The following is a 27,085-nucleotide window of genomic DNA, read 5'->3' as shown; positions in this document are numbered from 1 at the left end:
TTGGCTCAAGTTAGCCATGTCAATTCACATGCTGTCGCTGGCTTCTTGTTGGGCTGTGTGTGTAATAAAGGGGAACCACACTGGGGTGAAGGCATCCTTGTTTATGTGTCCCTGTGCTAGTTTTGGTTTGTTGGTTAGCTTTTCTAGTAAGGCTATTTCCCATACAGTTTGGTACCAGTGCTCCATGTTCACTCCTAACAGCTCCCTCCATTGTTGATGTTCTTGACTGCTGAGAGTAGGTGGCTTATAAGCTCTTTGTAGTGTGATTGTTTGTCTTGCAAAATGTTCCAACGGGGATAATTCTGGCATGGCTTCTAGTACTGTTTTGTTATTTTGCATATTTATTGAAGGTTTCAGCAAGACAGCCATGCATTATTCCAAGATACTTTATTATAGCCTTTTCTCCCCACCCCGGCATGTTCTGAACTGCTACAAACTTTGTACATATAAGAAAAATTTCCTAAGTAGAAAGGACTCTTTCTTGTATGTGTGAAATGCTCACAAGAATAAGGGGTTGGTATTCTACTAATGTGGTTCATTAAGTCTACTCTGAGTAATTTAGCTACAATCCAAGGTTATTTAATATTTGTAAATAAGTGATATTGGTTTATATTAATGTATTGAGTATAGCCACGGTAACAAGAAAAAGACACTTCTCTACAACTCAGACAGCAGGTGTCTTATTTTATATTGTAAAGTACATGATGTGCGAAATTAAGGCAATTATATGTGCAAAATAAACCATCCATTAGAAGCATACTTGTTTACATTGTCTAGGATAACTTATGCTCTTATATGCAATGATAGTCATTTGCCCAAGCAGCTCATTTTCCATTTTCTTTGTTTCAGTGTGGTCTATTGACCAACAAGGGCCAAGAGCAGACGCCTGTAATCTCCACTTGTGTCACTTTGTATCATTGTGCCCAAAGTCTTCTGATACATCTGGGTGAACATCTGTTTGATTTGTACAAGATCAATCTGTGCCAAAAGAAACAAAGCAGACAACTGAGAGAAGACACAACTTAATTCATGAATCCCATTAAACTCAACAGGCAGGTCCAGTGCCACTGAAATTCCAGATGGATTGTGCCCCATTCACCCACACCAGGCATTAAAACTTCAGTGCCAGTTTGATGAGGAGGAGGAGGAATTAATTTGACACCAGAAACACAGTCTGCAACATGTTACAAAGCTACTCAAGACATAGGTTTGCCTAGCGATCCAGCCCCTAATACTGCTGTCTATGAACAAGTAAGTAATGCATATATGTTACTTTCTGGTACAGTGGATGATGTGTAATGCAACCTTCATTTCAGTTCATGTTATTTGTATGCCACCTTTCCTGAAGGCATGGTTTTCACTATGGAAAGATAGCATACAAATAATAACTAGGGCTGGGCAGTTTACTGTATTTTTCGCTCTATAGGACACACCAGATGATAAGATGCACCTAGTTTGGGGGGGGGGGGAGAAAAAAAATATTTTGAATCCCAGAAGCCAGAACAGCAAGAGGGATCTGGCTTCTCGGATACCGTGTGGCTGTTCTGGCTTATGGGATAACTGTGCCAATCCTCTTTAGGGTAGTGGGATGAAGGCTCCCCCTGCCCGAAGAGGCTGTGCGCAGCTAAGGCAGAAGCCAGGGCAGGTGCATCGCTGAAGGGGCGCTGCGCAGAGAGGGAGAACTGTGCAGTGCCCCTTCAAGCGAAGTTGGAGAAGGAACAGAAGGAGACCTACTCCGGCTTCCAGGCAGGTGCGTGGCTGAAGCCTTTGGAGCGCAGCGGAAACTTGCGCTGCGCTCCAAAGGCTTCAGGCGGCCATCTCTGAAGCCAGGAGAGTCTTGCTCTCCCAGCTTCAGCAAAAGGAACCCGAAGCCTTCGGAGTGCAGTGCAAGTTTCCGCTGCGCTCCAAAGGCTTTGGGTGGCTATCCCTGAAGCCTGGAGAGCGAGAGGAGTCGGTGAGCACCGACCCCTCTCACTCTCCAGGCTTCAGCGAAAGCAACGCGAAGCCTCCGGAGGGAGTGCTCCCTCTGCACTTCAGAGGCTTCGTGTTGCTATCACTGAAGCCAAGGAGCCTGCATTCACTCCATAGGACGCACACACATTTCCCCTTAATTTTTGGAGGTGAAAAAGTGCGTCCTATAGAGCGAAAAATACAGTACATTTTTAACATTGTGGTGTCTCACCAGCAAGGGGTGAAACCAACCTCAGCTCTCACTGTTGAAGCTGAGGTGCTTTCACCCCAATGCCTGGTGGATGGGATGGCTCCTACCCCCCAACTAAGCAAGCCCTGGTGTGCCAGCAGCAGGGACCTCTTTTTGGAGGCGCTCTCTGCTGGTGTGGTACCTCTTTCCCCTGGGAGGAAGAGGCAGCAAACTTACCCCCCCCCCCGAAGATGGACCAGGCATCAGTAGCCAAGTTCACAGAGCCTGTCAGGCTCTGTGCATTGACTGCCCTTGCCTATGCAAGCAAGCCGCCACTTTCCTTGTGGGGTGGTAACAGACAGCCCACCCTCCCAGACAAAGGCAGCCACGTGCACAGAGCCTGGTCCTCAAGCCATGGGGTGCAAAACCACTGTATCCACACAGCCTCTGCACCCCCTGGCTGAGCCCATCCAACCCCCTAAGCGGCAGCAGTGAGGCAACTGCACATAGGCTAGTCTAACAGAGCCAGGAGAGGTGGGGGTTCCTTTAAACGTCTCTGTTGAGGGGTGCACACCTCAATGGAGAAGTGTGACAGAGCCTGCCCTTCCCCAGCCAAAATCCTGCCCACATGCAAGCAGGAGTGGGGCTGGGAAGCACTTTAACAGAGCCCCCACCCTACCGCTGGCTTGTGCGGTGATCTGCAAAACTGCTTGGCGAGGGCAGCGGCGTGCTCAGCCAAGCCGTTTAAAGAAGCACAGGGAGGAACAAGCTGTATCGTGCCTCGCCAATGCAGCTTGTCTCACCCTCTGCCGGTATGAGGGCACACGGGATGGCAGCTTCACTCAGGAGGTGGCAGTTTCACCCACACCATTGAATGAAGCTGTCATCACGGTCTGCCCCTCCTAGCAGTCCTGGGCAAGATATTGATGTATTGCCAGGCCTAATAACATGACAAAGGCAATCACACACAATAAATAAATACATGAAACAGTACATTGCTTTCATTCTTGCTCCAACCTGTCTTGGCAACTGCAGCTACCCCACCTCATGTTCATAGCCAGTCTTTCTACCTGGAAAGCCTCTAAAGCAATGACTCAATAATGAAGACTGAGAGGTTGGGGCCACTATCACTGCCAGGAACAATGTGGCACTGAGTCTGCTACCTAAGAGAAGAGTGCTTTCTATCATCTAGATCTGTGCCAGCTCAGGTAACTGGCATCACCGCTAATGGCCTTGAATCTATACAATGTGCCACTTGGGTTGTACAAGTTTAATAAAAAAAGCTGCTTATAATACCAGAAAAGTTTCAACTATCAATTTGTCAAAAGTGCTTACAGCTTCTGTCACCTCCCATTGTGCCTGAACAGTAAAAGACCGTATGCATTTGCGTTTTAATAAAGGAGCCATTTGACCTCTTTGGAAGTATGGCCAGATGGTGTGTATAATGAAGATTAAATAACTGGCCTTTAATTGCATAAAATTTACACATAATAAATTCTTACCTCACTGCGAGTGACTATAATTCGAACCAAGGTAGAATCATCTGTGCCAGCTCCTTTCATGGAATGATAAAGCCTCTCTGCAAAAAAGGCTGGGCGGTTCAGAGCACATTGCACTGCAATAAAACAGTATTAAGATCAACTCGGAGTTGACACTGACAGCTCAAAGCCACAAGATTCTAACAGCATCAACCTGTCAGAATCTTTAATCCAAATTCCATTTTTTGTCATTGCATTTCCCTCCAAGTATATTATAACATAAAAACTATACAAAGACCAAGAGTCCAAAAGCATAAAATTAACAATCATGTCCTTAACTAGGTAAATTAGATTTAAATGTTGTTAGATCAGCCCTAACTGGTTCTAGGGAGGAAATGGGTGGTGCATCTAAGCCCAGTCTCCAGTGAGGGCTTTCTTTGGGGAGTGTACCTTCTAGTGGAGAGAAAGGATTACTGCACCACCAGCAATCTGAAGCAGTGGTACCTTGGTTCTTGAACAGCTTAGTTGTTGAACAAATTGGCTCTTGAACGCCACTAACCCGGAAGTAAATGTTCCAGTTTGCGAATGTCTTTTGGAAGCCAATCATCCGACGCGGCTTCCACTTGAGTGCAGGAACCTCCTGCAGCCAATCAGAAGCCACGCCTTGGTTTTCAAACTATTTCGGGAGTCGAACAGACTCCCAGAACAGATTAAGTTTGACAACCAAGGTACCACTGTACATCACATGTGCAAATTAAGTAACTGACATCAGTCCTCTTATTTTGCATAAATTATTTTACAGGTCTGGGAAGGGCACTGAAGCCCCAGCTAATGCTCATTAATCAGTGAAGTTTCCAGCACCTAATAGTTGTAGGTGCTTGGTAAATAAATTGCCCATAAAAATGACCTCATTGAACAATGAAATGCAGGAAAAGTCCCTTACCGATAGCCTTCAAACCACGTTCTACATTTCCTGAAAACTCCCGGCCAATGCTGCTTAATAAATCTCGGTTAGCAACCTGCAAAAATATAATAATAATAATAATAATAATAATAATAATAATAATAATAATAATTTTTATTTATACTCCGCCCTCCCCAGCCAAGGCCGGGCTCAAAGCAGCTTACAAGCAATAATAAAAACAAGTTGAATGATTAAAACTTAAAAACAAAATTAAAATACATTAAAATATTGAAACATTAAAATATTAAAATGTAGCCTCATCGCAGGAGGAGAAGGAAAGGAAAAAAGAAGTAGGAAATAACTGATGAAAGCCAAATCCAGTCCTGTCTAGTCCACACAAATGCCGCCCCCTTCTCGTCTACCTGAGAGTAGGCTTCAATTGTGGCTTTCAGCTGGGGAAAGCTTCTAGTTGCCAGGACCATATTGAAGGCAGACTCATCAGTCCCTAGCTTCCCTTCACCAGCTTGGAAAAGGCGCTGGGCATCTTGTTGAGCCTTTTGGTAATCTACAGTTTGATTCTCATCCCGATTACCCTGTAGGAGAGAAAAATATTCATTACTACTATTATATACAGTAAGCCCACAAATGCAGGGGTAACATTCCAGGGATCACAGCAGAAATTGTGTATAGTCAGAACTCATTGGGGTCAATGGCAGGCAGGATTGCCAAGTCTTTTTCCCTGGATGCCCACCCTCTTTTAATTCACTTTTTTGCCAAGTACACAGGTTAAATGCATGTTGCAGGCTTACTGTACTAGCCTTGCTTGCAAGTTGCCTTCAACTATTTAAAAATGAAGTATAAGCATGGTGATTCCCTTTTCTCTTTCATTTAGACATAGCAAATCAAATGATTAAACATCTGGCCTCCATTTATGCTTTACAGTATCCTTGTCTGAACACAGCTATGGCTCCACAAATATGCAAAACGAAATGAGCAAACCTAAGATCAACTGTTCAGTCATCTCATAATTTAAATCGTCTAGAGGACAAGGCAAGATTGCCCCCCCCCCCAGTTTAATTTATATTTAAAGCCACTGGTAACTGTGACCAGGGAGAAATTAGAAATTAATACTTGCACGTTACAGTGGTAGCTAAATTAAGCAGAGCCACAGTGTAAGATAAATATTACTAACATGACCAAACTATTTATCTTTCTATCAGTTAACAACAGACTAGTCCAATACTTTTATTTTCATCAACAATGACAATCGCTTAGGGGAGAAATTTAAACTGAGCTGGATAGACAGACTAGTTTCAAACTTTCTTGGTACTGGAAGATTGTGAACATTGAAATAAACCAATTTTGTTCCCAGAACCAAAGGATCCGTCACCCCCACCATAGCAGCACATTAATAAAAGCGCATATTTTGAGGAAAAAAATTCAATACAATGTGCAAAAAGAGGAGGCCTGGTCCATGATCTGTGCCTGTATCAACACATTAACAGGTTGAACTGGTTAGGAGAGATGTATTCCAAATCAGAGTTTTGGTTTGGGCAAGATGGAACAGGTCTATTTAACACAGTACTTTGGTTGCATCTAAGAGAGAAAAAATTGTCCAATACATCCCGTTTTTGAGTGCCATGCTCACACATGAGATCACAGCCTGATACACAACATTGCAGTGCACCAAAACACACGTTTTTGGGCACCATGTTTGTGTGTGGGCCAAATGACTCGTGCAGGAGCACAGCCCAGAAGACACACATCCTGGTTTTTGTGCTGGGACATGTTGAAGGGTATGGTGGCACCATTCACATAACAAAAACTACCACATTTTCAAAAGTAGGTCTGTGGCTTGGATTTTGAAAAAGGGAGTCCACAGTACTAAGCTAATTGGGAGCTACTGATCTATTGTGTCTGTTTTATTCAATAATATTATTCCTCAGTAATAGGTCTCCTTCAGAGCTGGATGTCACATTGATCGGTTCCTAGATGGTCATGGTTAAGTCAAGACCATTTACTTTAAGAGATAGGTATTTGAAATCTCTGAGACTTTGAGACTTGAAATTTCCATCTGATAGAAAAAGCCTAGTCCTATCATCAAATCCTATTTCATACAAGGAATGGTACCTAACCCAGGATACATTTCAAAAGGGGTGGAAAACTTACAGGTGGAACTGTACTTGGTGCAAACTAGATACTTATATGGTGGCCTTGTTATCGAGAACAAGGTAAACATAAATGTGACAGAAGGTGGTTGTTCATCCTACCTGGCACATAGATACAAGTAATCGTTCAAAGTGTCCTGACGTATCAGACCGAATATCATGCTCAATATCTCTTCCAAATTCATTGTTGTAACATCTGACAATTTCTCGAATCTCCTGGTTTGTCCTTGTGCACAGAATCTCAATCAGCACATTCTCCTGTGTGCCTGCACCCTGCAGGCAGAGAAACAAAGCACTACAGACATTACCTCAATGCGGGCTGCTCAGAAAGCTGACCAGAACATCTAATTGTTTTATTACATTAGAAAGAAGATTGATCACTTTTTTGTACTGTAGGAACATCTGAGCCATATTGCTTCATTCAACTAGATCATGTTGCAAGCCATTGTGCATCTTTCAGCTCATGCAAAAAAAACCTACCCAACAAACTGGCTTCATTTAGCAACCAGCTACCAATAGTTCCTAAGGTTTGTTACAGAAGAAAAGTATTATAATCTAAGAGCATAATCCAGTGACGGTCTCACTGGAAATGAACAGGATACAGGCACAAGCACGGGCGAACATGACTTAGGTCTACTAATTTTAATGGGTCTATGCGTTAGTAAAACTCAGCTGGCTACCACCAGGGAACTGTGTCTATAGGGCATTTGTCACTTGTATCTCTAACACATACATATTTCCATATCTGGGTATATATAGAAGTCATGCAGCCAGAAATGTAAGGTGCTTGAGCAAAGAAAGCAAGGACACCAATCAATCCTTCAGTTATTCAGGACATAGAAGGCCTTCTCCATTTCTTAAAATAACTAAGGGATGTGTGGGGAGATTCATGTTAGGAATCGGTACCATGTACATATAAATTACACTTGGGCACTGCTATGCTCTTTGCACAGGTTTCATTCATTGTCAGTGGAGCAATATTTTCAACTAGACTGTAGCTTAAACTCACAGAGTGAGCATTCCTGCCTCCCTCCTGAAGTACTCCCACAGTTGTCTTACAGGTATTTCTGCATCTAGATCAATCATAGTCACCCAGCCCTGCTACTGGTGACAAGCCAGCGCTGCATATCTGACTTGTTGGCTGAGGGTGACAGAAGCATCACTCTCCTTCTGTATGCCTGACATTAAAAGTTTCTCTCACCTGCCTCCCCACCCGAGCTCTTGCCACTCCCAACCTGCCTTTCTGGAGAACTGAAGGGGGCTGAGGAGAAAACCAGGAGTGGATTCCAGTGGATTTGGGGGTGGGGGTGCAGGGTGTTAATTTGATGGTTTGTTTCTGCCAAGCACAAGGTGTTCCTGGATTGCACATGTGCCCCATTCCCCCAACAAGGGGGGGGGGGGTGGAATGAAGAACTGGGAGAGGGAAGAACAATCATCTCTGACTCTGACTGAAAGCCAAGTGAATAAGAAAACAAGAAGTGGGGTTCTGTGAGCAGCACAAAAGAATATGCAAAACAGAGGACCATGGTTAATTTTGCAAGACAGGCATTGGGGCCTATTTTTATGAGAGATTTGCCGTAATTTTGAGAGAGTGGGAGCAGGTTGCATTTGCCTATGAATATTCTGCAAATGTACACTGTATATATTCCTTAATTTTAAAAACTATTATCACAATTTTCACCTTTATTACTGAAAATAAATTTTGAAATGACTTTGATCCAGTTGAGCATTTGCAGTCCTTTACAGTTAATGTGACCATTTTACATGAAAATAAATGCCAGTGAAAATCATACCTTCATGGCATGCCGCAAACTCCAAGCATCATAATAGGTACTTGGCATGAACAGTGCAAGGATCAGCTCTTCCATATTTCCACTTAGCTCCGACTTCAGGTCTTTAATTAAATCCTGTCCAATTACAAAGTGGTATCAGAAAGACATACATTCATAAAATATGCATGTGCACACAGACTGAAAATGTACAGTTCAGCTGCTGGCAAATCAATGTTTACTGAAGTCTAGTGAGACATATTTTCAAGACAGAAAATGAAGGCAATAATCATGATAAATCAATTTAAAACTTCTTTTAAACTAGGGGATCATAACACAGGCAGCCATTTTAGAATAAATTACTATTTTATTTTATACAGCAGAATGCAAAAGAGTTGGTGTGTTGTAGACATATGCCTTGTATGTCAATACTAGTACCTCAACAAGGCCCATACTGACTTTTTATGTCAAAGAGCTATTTGGAATCTTCTATGATAGGAGAAGCCGCTGTCTGAAATAGGTTACATCACTCAGCACATACTGAACATGAAGCTACTGTCAACACTTCACTGTTACACATTATACTAGTAAAGCACAGCCGGAGGCTATGTCCACTCCTAGCTTTCTTGAAAACCACTACAGGGGGAGGGTTCACAGACCTCACTCTGCTCACGACAGTTAAGCACATAAACTGTCCATATGCTGTACCAGCTGCTGACTTGCTTTTCATTATTATGACTAAAACAAAATCACCAGCAATCATACCTTGCCATACATGGTCTTGAAAGCAGCCTTAATTTGCTGTCTCTGACTATTGGAGCGGTTGGACACAACATCAATGATTGCCTGTTCATCCGTTCCTAGGGAGCAAGAAGGCAACTCAGTGTAGTCTCGTATCAAGCCATTTCATCCCTTTTATTGTACACCCCAAGGTGTACATCGGGCAAAAACACTGCTTTAGTACAGAGACTTTGCAAACTGCTCACATTCATAGATTTCCTGTACAAAATGAAACTAGCACTTCACTGCAGAGTTTGAATGCAGCGAGATAGGCTTGCTTAAAACAGGTATTTAGCAATGCACAATGTAGGGAAAAGATTTCAAACCCGGGGACATCTGACAAAAGCTCTGGGGTAGAATCCAACTTGGTGCAAATGGACTTCTCTTATACAATGGAAATTCACCCTCCTCTCCTCCCACCTGCAGCCACCAAATCAGGCACCACCAAAATCTGCCCTGGACAATGTTGAATACACTTTAAACAAGGGAGTTCCCTGCCAAGGACAGTCTTGAGGAGCATCTAGAGCCCTGCATATTGTGCAATACTCTCTCATGGTTACGATTCTTCATGCCCCGCTCTACAGACCCATCTATCCCAAGTCTTGCTGCTCTTTTTCACTGTTGCCCGTATTTCTATTTTTAAAAATCCAAAATGGAAACCAAGCCATGGAAAGAGGAAGCCATGTTGAAAAAAATATTCCATATATACAATTCAGGTTGTAGAGTGAAAGGCTGATTTGCACCCCAAGTTATGTTAAAGACTATGGTTAAAATATATACAAGTGTTGGAAGGATCTAGTGAGAGACGTGCAGGATTAAGGTAGAGAAGAGAATTTGGTTTCTGGGCCTACACAAGTTTAAACACGAACACTGTATGAAACACAAAACCGCTCTTACCAAACCCTTTCATAGCCTTGCGCAGAATTTCTGCATCCCGGCCTGCATCAAAGTTCGGAGCTGGTCGAATTGTGCCTTGCATATGTTGAGTCATGGCTGCAGGCTGAGATTGAGAAATCTGTTTTACCATGTTATTGATCCATGTGAAATGCTTATTCAATCTCAACAATGAAATCTTAGGCATCAGTACTTTAGAGGGAAAGGAGAGACATCCTAAGCAGTCGGGAGGCCAATATATTCCAGATGAACAGAATTGGTTTACTAATATGATGGGGCACCTGTCATCGGCTCAAGCCTTTATAAGTATTTGCAGGAAATTTCCCCAGCAATCAATTTCAGGCTGTTGAATGTTAAGAAGGATGCTAGATTATAAAAAATTGGCCACCACTAAATTAGATTTGAATTTGATGATAAGTGAGATTAAAGAAAACATAAACCTTTTGGAGAATTGCTAGATTATATTTAAATGAGTGGATATAAGATCGTAAACAAGTTGATAATTTGCTTGGAAAAACCTTTTAACGATGTAAATGGGAGCGGGAGACGTGAGGGAGTCCAAAGAAGTGATGAAACCACGTTATTATATAAGTAAGGTTGTTTATTATTTGTGCATTTGTATCCAAAAATTTTTTAATAAATATTTATATATAAAAAAAAGCAATCAATTTCAGGCTGGAGGACACATCTCCCTTAGCATTCAGAGTTAAAACAGAAACACAGAGAGGGAGAGGTAGGCTTGAGGCGAAGAGAGGGAGAAGGAGAGAACAACTGAAGATGCAGCTGCAGGAAAAGCTCCACAGCATTTGGGGCTTTCAACAGGAACACAGGCACAGGAAGAGAATGTAAGAACCTACTAAGAGCCTACTGGATCAGGCCAATGGCCCATCTAGTCCGGTATCCTATTCTCATAGTGCCCAAACAGATGCCTGTGGGAAGCTTGCAAGCACAACCTTCTCCCCTGCTGCGGTTTCCAGCAACTGGTATTCAGAAGCATACAGCCTCTGACTGTGGAGGCAGAACACATGCATCATGGCTAATGTTGATATCCTTTATGAATTTGTCTAACCCTCTTTTAAAGCAGCAGACTCAACGATAAGTAGGAGGGTGACAATCCCTCACTCCCTTGGGAGTCAAAGGAAAGTTTATTGGGTGAGGCAAGAGGCAACAGCACTGCCTGTGTCAACTGTACAGGGGCCAGTCTAAGAGAAGGAAGGAAGAGGAATCTGAGCACAAGGAGATGGTAGAAGCCGCCCCTAGGAGGGTCCTGTGATGAACTGGGATCCTGAATTCTGAGAACAAGGGCTCACTGTGTCTACTCCAAAGCAAGAGTGGCCTGAACCTCAAGGGGGATGGCTTAGAGGGGAAACCACCCTGTTGTGAAGTGTAACTTTTGCCAAAATCTATTATGTTCCAAGTTACCACACTGGAATCATCAAGGCTGCAATTCTCAAAACATGGCAGGCCTTTACAAATGGCTACTGCAGAAGGGTTTTATTAGCATTTAATTTAAAAGCAGATTTTAAAAAACTAATATCAAACTTTTCCCTCTATTTAAATTTTACTATTTTGACAATTATTATTATTTGCCCCCAGCTCTTTCTTTTACATGGAAGGCTACAGCTCAAGCTAGGCCAAGTGATTTTCTCCTTGTGTACTCCAATTTATCTACCGTCCTTCCCGATTCATGACAACAAGTTTATTCAAAATCAGACAAGCAAAATCATTATAAGTTCCTCTCCAAACCATAATTGGAAACCCATTTCAAATCATGGTTTCCAATTCAGGCCTGGAGGTAAAATATGCAGCAACTATGGTTTGCCACATATGGATGACAAACTATGGTTATCACAAAACAAGGAAGGGAGGTAGGTAATTTGACACACACTGGAATTATGGCTTGCATACGCCTGAGCTGAGATTCCACAACCTCCCCTAGAAAGTTTTTCGCACACTTTCATTAAGCATACATTTTGTAGTTTAAACTGGTTCTATTTGTCCACCCAGAGCCCTTGCAACAACCTAGCCAATACAACACTAAGTTTGCTTAGCTTGATTTCCCTCAAAAGGAAAGCTTGCCCCCTAAGACTGAAGGACTCAGTTATTCTCTGGCTTCTCAAGCCAAACTCCAAGAGGTGTATTCAAATATGCTGCATACACAAGTGAGTAGTTTTCTATACTGATCTGCAGAACTGGACCACAACATCTTTTCTTTGTCAAAACAATTTGCATTCCCCACCATGATCAAATAAAACCAACAACATTTTGCCATTTTATAATACAAATGACATACCTGAGGTGGTGTTGGAGTTGGTCCACCTGGATACCCAGCTTAAGAAAAATAGAAAATTGAAATAAGATTTTATTGTTGCCATGCTGTGTGCATAAAATATCATCACAGCAAAATGTGAAGTCTGCTACTGATTCATGCACTGGTTTTCAGCTAATATTTCCTCATGCAGATCAGGGAGAACTTCAGGACTTGCAAAGCAGCCTGCAGGCTTCACAGTGACATGAGCACCCACCAAACTGTGTCACTTTCAATCACATTTCGGATTTCTGTCTCTTTCCTTGCATCTCCTGCTCCCTTCAGGGAGCTGTGCATGGAAGAAATACTTGCTGGATGCAAAGCTGACCATTAAAACACTATCACTTGCAGCCTGGAACTCCCTATCTTTATTTCCAAGGTCCTTTCTGACACAAGATAAGGAAGTGGGACTTCAGTAAGGCACAGTGCAGATGTGGCATTAACAGCAGGATAACCAAGATGAGGAGGAATGCCACAAATTCACAGGTTCCCTCTCGCTTTTTTGCACCAATTTCCCCCCTCCTTTTCCTGGTTAGTATTTACTAGGGTGTCATGTCATATCTGCATTGCCACTGAGCAGATTAACATTAACGATAGGAGCCAACTACGGCAGCATCCATGCAATCCAGGATCATACAGGACCACTAGTGGACTCACAAGCCAGCTGGGGCTGTGCATAGATGCTGTTTCTGTGAATCACTGTCCCCACATGGGATTATACATGAGGCCGGTGCAAGAGCTGCAGGCATTCGTCTGTCTCGAGAGACCATGAAGTGCGCTTCTGGGGTTGAAGTCAAACTACTGGAGAATCACAGCACCTGCTGTGGCTGCAGAGACTGGTAGTTCATAGCTGTTGCCTCTCACATTGTTTCTGGTATGTTAGCAACATCGAAGTGACCTCTCTGAGGCAGAGGCCTGGGCGATGTGTATGGAGGTCCTGGGGTTCCTAGATGACAAGAACCGCCACCCCGCCCCGCCCCACGGCGTCAAGGATGTGGCCCCAAGGAAAGCAGAGCAATACATTTGGCACCAGCTTGGCTGCGGGAGTTGCCAGAAGGAGGTGTACAAGGCCCCATCCAACCATCTTAGGGACTTCATTTCAAATTTGTGTAGGGTTTGCTCCTTGGCCTTTTCTTCTCCTGAAGATGTCCCACAAGGCAGTGGGTAACAGTACTTAACTACTATTTTGTGTTTCAGCAGTGGAATACAGACTTACAGTAAGACTTACAGATACAAGTTTGCTTCACTAGTCTCATATTTTACTGGGTGCATTCCACCTCTAAACCCATAAACAGAATGATTTATCCTTTCCATATCCAATCACAATAGTTGTTCAATACCTGGTACTTGTGCTGGTCCACCTCCCATATAATTTTGGGTTGGAGGCTGCGGATAGCCATAGCCAGAACCATTTGAAGGTACTCCAAACCCAGCGCCTGGAATAAGTACATTAAAAAAAATTAAAAATCTGATACCATGCAAGTGCAACCAAAATATTTCAATCACAAACAACAAAATATATAGTTAATACATCAATTTAAAGCTAGAAAATGCTCAGTTGATTTAATGTCTGTTTGAAAACCTGTATTACTTGTGCTCACTACCAGAATCCTAATATTTTTTCCCCCTTTATGTTGAGTAAGGAACTTTCCCAAATGAATCAGGCAGCTTACTGCATGCTGTGGGCAGAGAAGGGGGGTAAGTTAAAGAATCATTCAGCAGACACTGCAGAGTTAAGGCTAGCTGTTTCAAAGGCCAGCCTTATCCACACTTTCCAGGCACGGTCCATGCGCTTTAGAGCTCAGTGTCTGAGCACCTTTCTTTCTTTTTGTTCCAGAGCTTTCACCACGAAAAGCTGGTCTTTAAAGCTGAATCAGAGCAAATGGCAAACCACCTAAAACCCAAATTGCCATTTGCTCAAATTCAGCTTTAAAGAGTGGATTGTCGCAGGGAAAGCTCCGGAGGGAGTGGGGTGGCACACTCAGACACATGGACTGTGCCTGGAGAGAGCAAAGGAAAGGTATGTCTGGATAAGCCAGCCCTTGTCTGAAGCTTACCTATTCCTTAACATGGTTCTGGTTTAAAAAGTCATTCATGTGGGGCCAATGGTGGCAAGTATGCAGTAAGCTAACACTATGTAGGATTGGGACTGGCGTGTGGCCTTGAATAGTCACTCTCAGTTACGCAGTGTCCTTCCCTACCCTGTTCAGTGCCTGATTGGAAGACAAATGGGAGCTGAGCATTTACCTTTGCCCTTTTCATCTAAGCTTCTCTGACCTTTCTGAAACACAGAGAACATAACCAGCACCTCACCAAGAGCATTGATTTATTCCTTTCTTGCTTAGGGTCTAGTATGAAGTTGTCCCGTTAGTCAAGGACTTCCTCTTCCTCATGCCTACCCTCCGCAAGCCCATTCTGGGGGGTTTCCACAACCTTCCAGAGCAGATCTGGAGAGTGTGGGGATAGATGGGTAGAAAAAGAAGCCCTGCTGCACAGGTTGAGGGTCCTGCATTAACAGGATGGTTTTGCTGGGTACAACCTTGTATTTCTTAAGCCACCAAACAGAGGCATTCAACTACAGCAGAGATAAGCAGCCAACAGTGTTTCAGCACATTACCTCCAGGATAAGTTGGCATTCCACCAGGCTGAGGAGCCCCAGGGTATCCAGCAGGCGCAGGGGGGTACCCACCAGGTGCGGGTGGGTATCCTGTAGCCCCTGGGAAGCCACCAGCTGGTGGAGCAGCAGGATATGCACCACCTCCCATAGGTGGGAAGCCTCCAGGAGCAGCAGGGTAAGTATACTGACCAGCAGGTGGGTAAGTAGACTCTTGCCCTGTAGGCTAAACACAAGCAGTGGATCAAGAGTTAACACAGTTGAGAAAGAAAGACCCAGAGAAAGTCACAGAAAATTGAAAATCTATACTGAGGCTCTCACTTCAGCTCTACCACTTGCTGGATTAAAGAAAACAACTCTGCTGTACTTAAAAAAAAAAAAAATCACACATGGAACAAATATGCTTGCCTAATACATACAGTGCAAACCTGACCATTAAAACAGTTAATGCAATAAATTTGGGGGGGGGGCAGGGGTGTGGGGGGTTCCCTGGCGGGTGTGGGGGATTCCCTGGTCCTGAATGGGGTAACTGTGCCCCTGAAGGACCAGGTGCGCAGCCTGGGAGTCATTTTGGACTCGCAGCTGTCCATGGAGCCACAGGTTAATTCTGTGTCCAGGGCAGCTGTCTACCAGCTCCATCTGGTACGCAGGCTAAGACCCTACCTGCCCGCGGACTGTCTCACCAGAGTGGTGCATGCTCTGGTTATCTCCCGCTTGGACTACTGCAATGCGCTCTACGTGGGGCTACCTTTGAAGGTGACCTGGAAACTGCAATTAATTCAGAATGCGGCAGCTAGACTGGTGACTGGGAGTGGCCGCCGGGACCACATAACACCAGTTCTGAGAGATCTGCATTGGCTCCCAGTACGTTTCCGAGCACAATTCAAAGTGTTGGTGCTGACCTTTAAAGCCCTAAACGGCCTCGGTCCTGTATACCTGAAGGAGCGTCTCCACCCCCATCGTTCAGCCCAGACACTGAGATCCAGCACCGAGGGCCTTCTGGCGGTTCCCTCATTGCGAGAAGTAAGGTTACAGGGAACTAGGCAGAGGGCCTTCTCGGTAGTGGCGCCTGCCCTGTGGAACGCCCTCCCATCAGATGTCAAGGCAATAAACAACTATTTTACTTTTAAAAGACAACTGAAGGCAGTCCTCTTTAGGGAAGTTTTTAATGTCTAATGCTGTATTGTTTTAAATATTCAGTTGGAAGCCGCCCAGAGTGGCTGGGGAAACCCAGCCAGATGGGTGGGGTGTAAATAATAAATTATTATTATTATTATTATTATTATTATTATTATTATTATTAATGTAAAATAAAATGTAAATGTAAAATTCAAAATGCATTTGCCAGGACCAGAGACAGTATAATAAAGTTCCAATCTTGGAGTCCTCTTATGTACTCAAAGCTAACATTTCAGAATAACTTCTGCAATATGTATGCATGCATGTAACTAAGACAAGTTTTCATCAAGAAGATGGAACAGTATCTATTCTACAGAAAGCAACATCAGTAGTGAAATCCTCTCAACTGCAGTTGTTTAATCCACTTCTTGAAGAGGTTTGAAAGTGGGGCATATTTGATTTATATGGTCTATTTAGTTCCATTTATGGTCTATAAGTAAGCCAATCATCTCCCTTGTTAATTTGTAGTGTCCTCAATAGATGTTTATAAAACTATTTGTTCCGCATTTGGCAGTAGTGTAGCGTGGGTTGTCAGCACCCAGGGCAAGGCAAGTAATTTGCGCCCCCTAACCCGTGGATTTGCGCCCCCTAACCCTAACCCCCAGATGTTGCACCCGGTGCGGCCGGCCCCCCCGCACCCCCCACGCTACGCCACTGGCATTTGGTGCATTTATGCCAACTGTTGCTAGTTTTGCTCTGTGCATGGTTTCATTTAAGGAAGATAGACCAGTGATTTGCTTAGGACTATAGTTATTGGATCTCTGTTTCTAAAGTTTCTCAGTATACTGCAACTCCCTTAGATCTTTTATCCTGTTTTGGAGTGAGCTCTTAAACTTACAGTTTCCCACTTAAGATTTCATGGAAAGCATGGTTAAGAAACCAAAGCTAGACAATGTAGTGATGATCAGTAATTTAGATGGTTTTTGAAAGGGATTATGAATTCATGGACGATGAGCATTCCATGTTGGTATTCTGCTATCTTTGGAAGACGCACCTGTTTACGCAGTCATTTTTAAAAACACACCATAAAACAATTGCATTAAAACAACACAGTAGTTAAAACAGGAGACTCAGGTCGATAGGTCAAGGGAATGGCTGCGTAAACAGGTGCATCTTCCAAAGATAGCAGAATACCAACATGGAATGCTCATCGTCCATGAAGTGGGAAGCCTCTTCAAGAAGTGGAGATATATATATATATATATATATATATATATATATATATATATATATATATATATATTGGATTAAACAACTGCAATTGAGAGGATGTCACTACTACATACCATCAAGTGCCAGATATGGAGTCAGAAGCTAGACTGAAGATCACCTGCTTATCACCTGGGCTACAAGCATCTTGCAAAGAAAGAAACAGATACCCAGCTCTGCAAGGTTGCCAGAAGTTGGGCTCCCCTGTGAGTGTTTCTCCCTTCCGCTCTGAGCTTGCCAGAGAGGCAGAGAAAGCTCCATCGCATGCACCCAGTTTCCCAGCACTTTGCAAAATGGTGAAATTATCCCATCCTGCAAAGCTGTTGGAGTCTACCACTGAAGCAGAAAAAATACAGATCTATACAGAAACTGCCTCCGAGGTTGTGGCTGAGTAAACACTGGCCCTTATTCACCCTACCCACAACACTGGACTTCGGACTAAAGTAACAGAAGCAAGGTCAACCATAACGCCTACTGTTATCAACACAGAAAGATAAACTTCATTGATCAGAAATCCCAAAGGAGCAATGAAACAGACAATTAATTATTATGGACAACAGGGATCTTTCCCAGAGGGATTCAAATTTCTCTTTGAAAGGAGAAAGTCTACATACACCATGATCAAGCATAAGCAGACTTTGGGCAAAGACCCCCCCCCAACTCATGCTGGAAAGAGGGGATTGCACATTCCAGTTCACATCACAGATAATTTATACCCTAAGATGGTTCGAATATTTCTCCTACAACTCCTATTGGTTAAGAAACTGCAGTTTACAGGCTTCCCGATCCGCCTACATCATGTTTGCTCCTAAACACGTACCCCCAACAATACCATATATCCCATGTCTATTCAAATTAGCAGTTTTTACAATAGGGGTGTGTTTTATAATATTCATGCAGCATTTAAGCCTGCGTACTAGCGTGTGGCGCTGTGGGTTAAACCACAGAGCCTAGGGCTTGCCAAACAGAAGGTCGGCAGTTCGAATCCCCGCGACGGGGTGAGCTCCCGTTGCTCAGTCCCTGCTCCTGCCAACCTAGCAGTTCGAAAGCACACAGTTCAAGTAGATAAATAGGTACCACTGTAGTGGGAAGGTAAACGGTGTTTCCGTACACTGTTCTGGTTTGCCAGAAGTGGCTTAGTCATGCTAGCCACATGACCCGGAAGCTGTACGCCAGCTCCTTTGGCCAGTAACGTGAGATGAGCGCCACAACCCCAGAGTCATCCTCGACTGGACCTAATGGTCAGGGGTCCCTTTACCTTTTTTTTTACTAGTTCTTAAACTATCATCTGCTATTTCTCCTTGTTATATCGGGTCACCTCTAAACTATAAATCTATCCCTCTTTCAAGGCTAACAATCTAACACATTCTTTACTTAATTTTAACATCAACCAGGAAACGAGCCTCTTAGGGAGTCAAGCTTCTGAGTCCAATATTTGCTTTGTCTCAGCAACTCAGGATGTAAGACATTTACAACTCAGGTAGTAAAACATGCTAATAAACAGTTCTGCAAAGGGGCCCTCCTTGGGGCTCCTTTGAACCTCTTTGTTCACAGAATCGGTCTTAAGGCAGGCATGCTCATCTTCACCATACCATCCCTAAGAATAAAAGTCATTTTCATTCATTTACTCCACACCCTCCTATTCCAAAAATATAGTATCAACATCAAGACAAAGGGAAGTGAGGGCAATAAGCACATCATACAGTAGAGACTGTTCAGTCTCAGGGCAGATTAAGACCTACAAACATTTACAATATACGGTTCTGGGACTGATTAATATTTTATTGCCCTGAAGGTGCATCTCCCTTCTCCCTCCTTCTGCTTGGATGCAGAAGTACAAACAATTATGCCACACACGCACACAAACAAATCTAGTAATACACTACACTACCTGAATAAAAAAGTAAAAACTCTTTACACAATACCAACCATATCACTCATGGGAAAGATAAAAACAAACAGTTAAAATAGTGAATTGCAGTACAAATAAATGTAGACATGGAACAAACAAACAAAAAGCGGCCAAAAGGGGGGGAAAACACCACAATGAATAAAAAAGGGAGGAGGGAGAGAATGAGAAAAACACTGGTAAAAATAATACACATTATAGTAGACCAAACTAAAGAATATAAATAAAAAGCAACATTATAACAAAAAATAAATTAAAAATGCCAAAACCAAACATGAACAAAAGAAAGACCAAACAAGAATTTAAAGCATTAACACTGAAACAAGAAAAAAAAATATGAACAGAAGTAAAATATACTATTATGAAGAAGTGGACGAACACAAGAGCGAAACAATGTGTGTCCATTGAGTAAACATGAAACAGGAAAAAAATAGAGAAGTAAAAGTGCCATTGAGAGCATTTGCTGGAGAAGCACAAACTGTGCTTTTATGTGGTGAAACCTCAGAGCACTTCGGAGGACAGAAGATGCCATTATGCATGACAGAAGCAGATTGATGTGTGTGAGTCAATATCCTTCAGCACAACAATTCAAAACACTCTTAACATTTTCTTTTCCTCTGCAACTTCAAAACCCAATACAGGGAAAAATTCAATTTAATTTTTATTAAGCAATAATATGCGCTTGTTATTATATATAGTTACAACACAAGCCTCAGTGTTCTTACAGTAGTCCTGGTCCTGGACGAGAAGCACTGGCAATATCTCTGGGAGCTGTCTGAAACCCAAATAAAATTGATCCAGAAAGCTACCCTGAGACTGCTTCAACCACTGGTGGCTAACCTGCAACTCTCCAGGTGTTGCTGAGCTCCAACTCACATCGTCCCTGACTACTGGCCATTTCTAACAACATCTGGAGGGCCACAGATTGGCCATACCTGGCTTAAAGGCACCATCTGATTGAACCTTTATGCCTACTAAATACATAGCAAAACAATGCAAATCATCATTGTCTATTGCTGTGCTAAAGTGTGAAAAAAAGAGAGAACTGAAATATAGCAAATACTTACAGGATAGCCAGGGAAAGCAGGGTAACCTGAAGGGGGATATCCTGGGTACGACATTCTGTAAGACAAAAGAAAAGCACTTGAGAGCTTTTACTTAAGAGTGAAGTGATTTCCTCATGTGAGCACTTCACCACCAGAAGGATATAACAATCTGTTCATTGGTTGGTGCTGCTCGCTGTAGGGTTCTGGTTCACCAGCATGTTGCTTGTGGGGGAATATGCCAGCAAAACAGACCTTTGGCAGGTCTACTTGACAGGACCCACCTATCAGCCACCATGATGTTGAGCAAATGACAGGTGGTAGCCCCTCCCACATGTCAAAGTTGACCCACAAGGGCTGGAGGGAGATAACAATCTAGTCCATGGGCCAAAAAGGTTTCCCAGTCCTGTTTTAATGCATGTGCCATCCATATTATGGCCTTGGTAGTCATTCATCAGAATACAGAAAAGCAGGTTTCTTTTTTTCCTTGCTGAGCAACTGGGTACAATATTAACCTTGCCTCCATATAAAAGGGAGAAAGGCTTAAAAGCTTAGAAATCAGAGGTGGTGAATTGAAGTCAAGCCTCCATAAGCTCCACAGTGCCTATAGCCCTCTCAGGCATTTTCTGTTTTTCCAGAGAACTGAAGTCACATAATATGAGCTTACTAAAGCCAGCCAGCTTGTTTCCATCTCACAATGAGTCATTAATCCATGTTTCAGTGTATCCTCCTGAAGTAAAAAATGAGGACCACACCCTCCACAAAGGCAGTTACGTAACGCCAAGCAGAAAACAGAGTAGTTCATTTGACTGTGGAAAACTATGTGTGTGTTTTAGGAAAAACAGTCTAAAATTTAAAAGCTTTCAAGATAATTTAAAAGGATCTGCCTTTTTTATATTAAGGCTATCTGGGTAGCATTCAGTTACAACAGACTCTCTTCTCCCAAGCTTCATAGCAATGAAAATTAAATTAAGGCACTCCTCCTAATTCAGAATCTTGGAAGAGAAGCACTGATGAGGCATGGCTGTGCACTTTATCGCTGGATCAGTAAATCAAGTCTCCACAAATCTACTCCCCAAGGAGTAGAATCTCCCCTCCTTTTGAAGGAGAGGTTTAATGTCACAAACAGCTCCAAGTGTTTCTCAATGCAAAGCTTGGAAGGAAGCTCAGGGTAACAAAAGCCCCAGCCTGTTTGTCACTTGGCCAGATATGAAGATCTACTAGGCAATTCTCATCACCCTGCAGTCTGGAGGTGGTCACGGTGCAATTGTGCCATACACTTCCTCTGGCACATACAGGGGACTTGGAAGTGAGGGGTCAGAGGTGTCCATAAATTATGACCTGCTAGTGAGCCAAGTCAAAATCTGTAGATTCCTGTGCCAGACTACAGTCAAACCTGTTTCTGAAAACATCCCCTTCTTCCATGGCTACACCTTTCACATTTGCCGGTGCAAATTTAACTTTGTTACATTGCCGATTTAACTGGGTCAAATCTGAGATACAGAGGGTTTGTGAGACTATGCCATCTATTTCATTTCGCTTTGCCATATGCTTCTATGAATGTAAGAGTTGGCAATGAAGTTGCTAGTCCCTTGCTTTGTCTGTGATCCTCTTCCATTTCCTCTTATTTATATGGGGCCTGTTCCACACACAGAAATCTTATTCATTAACTGTTTATTCATTAGCAGGTTCACTCAGCACTTTCTTCCCCTTCCATACTGTTTCCTAGCAAGCTATGCAAGAGTAAAACAAAATCCAAAGTTGACTGTTAAAACTGTGATGACCTTCAGCAATGTTTGAGAAATCCTTTTAAAGAGATCTTGACAGGGGAGCAGACACGCAGACATATGGCTATACAGTACATATCCACAGTCCAGGACTAGGTAACCTTGCATTTACAAAACAAAACAAATTCCTTCCAGTAGCACCTTAAAGACCAACTAAGTCAGTTCTTGGTATGAGCTTTCGTGTGCATGCACACTTCTTCAGATACACTGAAACAGAAGTTTCCAGGGTCTGGAAACTTCTGTTTCAGTGTATCTGAAGAAGTGTGCATGCACACGAAAGCTCATACCAAGAACTGACTTAGTTGGTCTTTAAGGTGCTACTGGAAGGAATTTGTTTTGTTTTGACTATGGCAGACCAACACGGCTACCTATCTGTAACTTGCATTTACAGTTTCTGCTAGACTGATTTTCAAAGGAAAAACCTTTACCTCTTTTTCCCAACCTTGTCTTCTCTATGAATGATAGCAAAGCACATTCCTGGTTAGAGATTGTTTGGGGAAGCTTTAGGGCATTTTTGCTATGCTATCATTCTTGCATTAATTTCCAAAGCCTTTTCAAAATAGGTAATGGTGTAAATAAAACTGACTAATCAGGGAAGAAGCATGAAGGAACACAAGAACAAGGAAACTTGGTTAAAGAGTTTGAGAAGGATAAGGCACCAAAGCAGCATCATATCAAGTAACTGCAGGAATGGGAGATGGAACGAAACCCAAACACGAGATAAAGGTACCCACTACTTCAAATTAAGCTACAAATATAGAGGGAAGGTTTTTACAATTTTTAAAAGTGCAATAAATGCATCCTTGTTACTAAATTGTTTTTTTGGAATCCAGATATCCTCTACTTAAGGTAATGTTTTAGTGACAGGAGACACCAAGATTTTTCTAAAGCATTCAAACCATCATATTTTTGTTGCTGGGGAAGTTACATTCTTCCCACACACCAGTGAATCCAGTGCTCTTGCATAAGCATCACAGGCATCTACTAGATAGCACTGCAATACAACTGGAGAAGAAAAAAATAGGGGAATTCCATAAGTAAGATTTCACAACAGAAATGGACAGGGAATAAGAGGGCCAAAGCATTATGTGGGAAATCGACTATGGGAAAAAATACTGACAAAATCTCTCTCTTTTTGTAAAAACTTCAATGGAGCAAATATTAGGTTACATTATCCAAACACTATGTTTATTAACTTACTCTAAAGACAAGAGAGTAATGCTGCCAAAGGCAGCATTAGCGGCATATATGATAACAGCAGCTAGAACTATACCCAATCCTGAGGACAAAGAGAAATGAGTCTGAGAAGATAAAGCACTATGTGCTAATGGCAAAACTGATAAGCTAAAATGAGGGTGAAGAAAAGAGAGGAAAGACACACCTTCATTAAAAAGGGGAGCCTGTTTGCTGAATGCTGCAACAGAAATCAGCTGCGTTTAAATACAAATACAGTTATATTTTATTATCCTAATGAAGTATTTGTTTTTTTAAAAAAATAAAATAAAAAATAAAGCAACCATAAGAGGAACTGAATGAAAGGAGTAGCACTGAGAGAGCAGGTGGCGCTTTAACCCTTTTCGTCCCCACCCTGTTTCTTCACACCCATCAAGCACAATCTGCTATTAGCCCTTTCTGGGTGAAGACAGATAAGATGCAGGCAATTGTCCCATTCCACAGCAGGGCTAACACCAGCAGAGAGAAATGCCTTGCCCTAGCTTCTCTACTCCAAGTCAGTTTGGGGCCCCTTAAAAAACCCCTAAATACATATAACTATATGCAATAGTTGGCCCAGTAATAACACAGGGCTTAACAGGAAAATTGAATGAAGGTAGCAAAAAGGAATGTAGAAAGACAAGAGTTGAAGGAAGGAAGACCGGAGGAGATGTGCAAGGGGGCATACATGAATACTCTAGGAATCTGGGGGGCCCTTTATGGATTGCCTGCACTGAAGAACAAATATATCATATATGACTCATCTGCAGATTGTCACATGTAATGGCCCTACATGAATGTATTTCAGCATGTGTGCTTCAGTTCACAAACATTTATAGTATTATTTGTCCTGTATGATTATATACTCACTGGTTTCTAGCCTACACTAATTCCTATATGATAGTATCTAAGAAACCCATATATAGTGTGTAAAATTGCTTTCAAGATTATATGACTGATTTATTTTATTTCATTGTTGTTTTTTAATGAGACTACTAAACAGCAGCCACTTTTTTTTCTTGTAGTTGCATTTGTTTTCAGCTTGGGCTGTTTTGAATTAACAGATTAACAGAAAATAATGATGTACTATGAAGCTGTACTACGTGTGCTCAGAGAGATTGTTCTCAAAAACAGTCTCCTAAAAGGCAAGTCAAAATTCGTAACAGCCTGCTTAGGAGTTCAAACACAAGCTATTAACATCAATATGGAAGGTTCACTTTGGGAGAGAACATAAAATCACTTTATGTATGATACTCATTTTAATCCCACTCCCGGTCTACCCTTTCAATCAATGTTTTTGCATGAAATAGTAGCTAGAAATCTACAAGGGTAATTGCTCACACATGTATGTTCAGGGGTGATCATTAAGAGTGCACACAGGAACATAGGAAACTTGTTCATTTGTAGGGGTAATCTGTTAGGGCTAGTTTTAATATGAGGTAAGTGGTAAAGAATCATGTAATGGTCATTATCTGGTTATTTAAATTTCAGCCTTATGGACTTAAAATCTTACCCATCTTTGAGATGGGGCAGTTTATATGGATAAATGAATTGCAAGTACAGGACCACATAGCATTGTTTGATTAAGGAGAAAGTGCAATCTCATTCTGCCTGAAGTCCCAATTTCAGGATTACGTCATAATCTCCACCCCATATATAAATAAATGCCACACCTTTTAACTACTCAGCCTGCTTGTTTGCAAAGAAACTCAACAGCAGTTAACAGATCTTTAATATTAACTCAAAGTTCTGCAGGGAGCACCTGTTGAATGAAGGGCACTGTGAGCACACAAGGCAGGATGGCAAATCCAGGGTTACAGCTGCCTTGTATGACTCATGCGTTTGCCCACTGTCACGCTTTCCGTTTTGGACATACTGTACAACTAAAAGCAAATGTGTCAAGAATCATTGCATCGCAAAAGGCACACAGTCATAGAATCACAGAATTGTAAAGCTGGAAAGGGACCTCAAGGGTCTTCTAAATCCAAGCCCCCGCAATGCTTCACTTCAGCTTAATCCAGAAAAACTCCAGTACTTTCACAGTGTGTTAAACAAGAGGAGGCAGCTACTAGTCACTGTTAACATTGAAAGTGCATCGGCAAACAAATTTCCTCCAAAGAGCATGCATGCAGTTCAGTAACCACTTAAAAAAAAAAAGCACCTATTTATTTATTGAATTTATATACCGCCCTGTACCCGGAGGTCAAACCTAGACAGCATCTTAAAAAGCAGAGACATCACCTTGCCAACAAAGGTCCGTATAATTAAAGCTATGGTTTTCCCATAAAGGCGGCTGATCGCCAAAGAATTGATGCTTTTGAATTATGGTGCTGGAGGAGACTCTTGAGAGTCCCATGGACCGCAAGAAGATCAAACCTCTCCATTCTTAAGGAAATCAGCCCTGAGTGCTCACTGGAAGGACAGATCCTGAAGCTGAGGCTCCAATACTTTGGCCACCTCGTGAGAATAGAAGACTCCCTGGAAAAGACCCTGATGTTGGGAAAGATGGAGGGCACAAGGAGAAGGGGATGACAGAGGACGGGATGGTTGGACAGTGCTCTTGAAGCTACGAACATGAGTTTAACCAAACTGCGGGAGGCAGTGGAAGACAGGAGTGCCTGGCGTGCTCTGGTCCAGGGGGTCACGAAGAGCCGGGCACGACTGAACGACTAAATAACAACACCAGGAGGTCTCAGGGTGGTTCACAGTATATATATATAGAGAGAGAGAGAGAGAGAGAGAGAGAGAGAGTGTATATATATATATTCTGTATATATATCTCTTGCCACAACCATCATAAAAAAGACTCAGGGCCAGCCTAGCAGCAGAGGCAAACCAACCCCACGAAGGGGCAATCCCTGGGGCTTCCTCTGCCGCTTTAGGCGAGGCAGCACCTCTGCCCCTACTTTCTTGAGCAAGCAGCCGGTTTTATAGAATGCTAGCAGCTGAAGAAATCACGCGCTGATCTCCGCGGCTGCCGCCTGGGGCGCAAGGTTGAGGGGAAGGAAATGTGGGGGAAAATAATGCGCATTTATTTATCCCTTAACGTTCCCCTTAGTTACTCTCAGCCTCGGTCGCCTGATTTCCAAGGGAAGCTTCTCATTCCTAACCTTGCCCTGAGTTGAAAAGAGTCGGGGTTGCCCTGCGGCTGTTAATCCGAATTTGATCCGAATTTGAGGGAGGAGAGAGAGGGGGGGGAGGCAATGTCCGCAGCATTAAGAGTTTGCAGTTCAACTCTCGGAAAAGGGTCTGGAGGGGAGGAGGGGGCTTGTTTGTTTGCTCGAGCCACTTCAAAAACTTGGCACGCTCCGAAGCGGGGAGAGAGACCGTTGTCCCAAAAAAGCGGGGCGAGGGCTGAGGAGACGTCCACGTCGTCAAGAAGGAAAACAAACACGGGTTTGGTTTAAAACACACACACACACAACACGGGAAACGTCGCTGGAACTTAATACCCCTATTACCACTATTACTACTGCTACTATTACTGCGGTATTTTGCCCCCCGCGGGTTCCCGCCCTTCCCGCTCTCTCACCTGAGGCGCGGCCGACAATCCCCGCTATAACGCAGCTCAGCGAAGCAAAATGGAGACGTCGCCCCGGCGAGGTGAGGCCGGCGGAACCCGGCCCGCCCCTTCCCTGGGGCCGGGATTGACTTTCGCCCCGCCCGCCTTGAGAAAGCGAAGACCCGCCGC

At 43.0% G+C, this 27,085-nt stretch overlaps 1 protein-coding gene across 1 annotated transcript; it reads right to left on the bottom strand.

Annotated features, from left to right (window-relative positions):
* Positions 1-370: 370 nt before the first annotated feature.
* ANXA7 (annexin A7) lies at positions 371-27,085 on the bottom strand. The gene is made up of 13 exons (XM_081864363.1): positions 26,927-27,085; positions 20,420-20,474; positions 15,059-15,281; positions 13,782-13,877; positions 12,427-12,464; positions 10,137-10,239; positions 9,225-9,319; positions 8,484-8,597; positions 6,793-6,963; positions 4,945-5,115; positions 4,562-4,637; positions 3,643-3,755; positions 371-978 (listed from the first exon to the last, which is right to left on the bottom strand). Exons 2-13 carry the CDS (start codon positions 20,471-20,473, stop codon positions 856-858), a joined length of 1,377 nt encoding a protein of 458 aa, XP_081720489.1. The 5' UTR covers position 20,474; positions 26,927-27,085; the 3' UTR covers positions 371-855.

This window comes from Podarcis erhardii (genome assembly GCF_964252035.2).
Source record: "Podarcis erhardii genome assembly, chromosome: 5".
Taxonomy (NCBI): Eukaryota; Metazoa; Chordata; class Lepidosauria; order Squamata; family Lacertidae; genus Podarcis; species Podarcis erhardii.
The sequence above is the reverse complement of the archived record's forward strand: the minus strand, read 5'-3'. Positions and strand labels throughout refer to the sequence as shown.

Coding starts and splice junctions, on each gene's coding strand:
- ANXA7 (XM_081864363.1), bottom strand. CDS start 20,473: ATGTCGTACCCAGGATATCCCCCTTCAGGTTACCCTGCTTTCCCTGGC. Junction 13,878..15,058: donor AATGCCAACTTATCCTGGAG/GTAATGTGCTGA, acceptor TACTTATTCCAG/GCGCTGGGTTTGGAGTACCT. Junction 5,116..6,792: donor TACTTGTATCTATGTGCCAG/GTAGGATGAACA, acceptor TCTCTCCTACAG/GGTAATCGGGATGAGAATCA.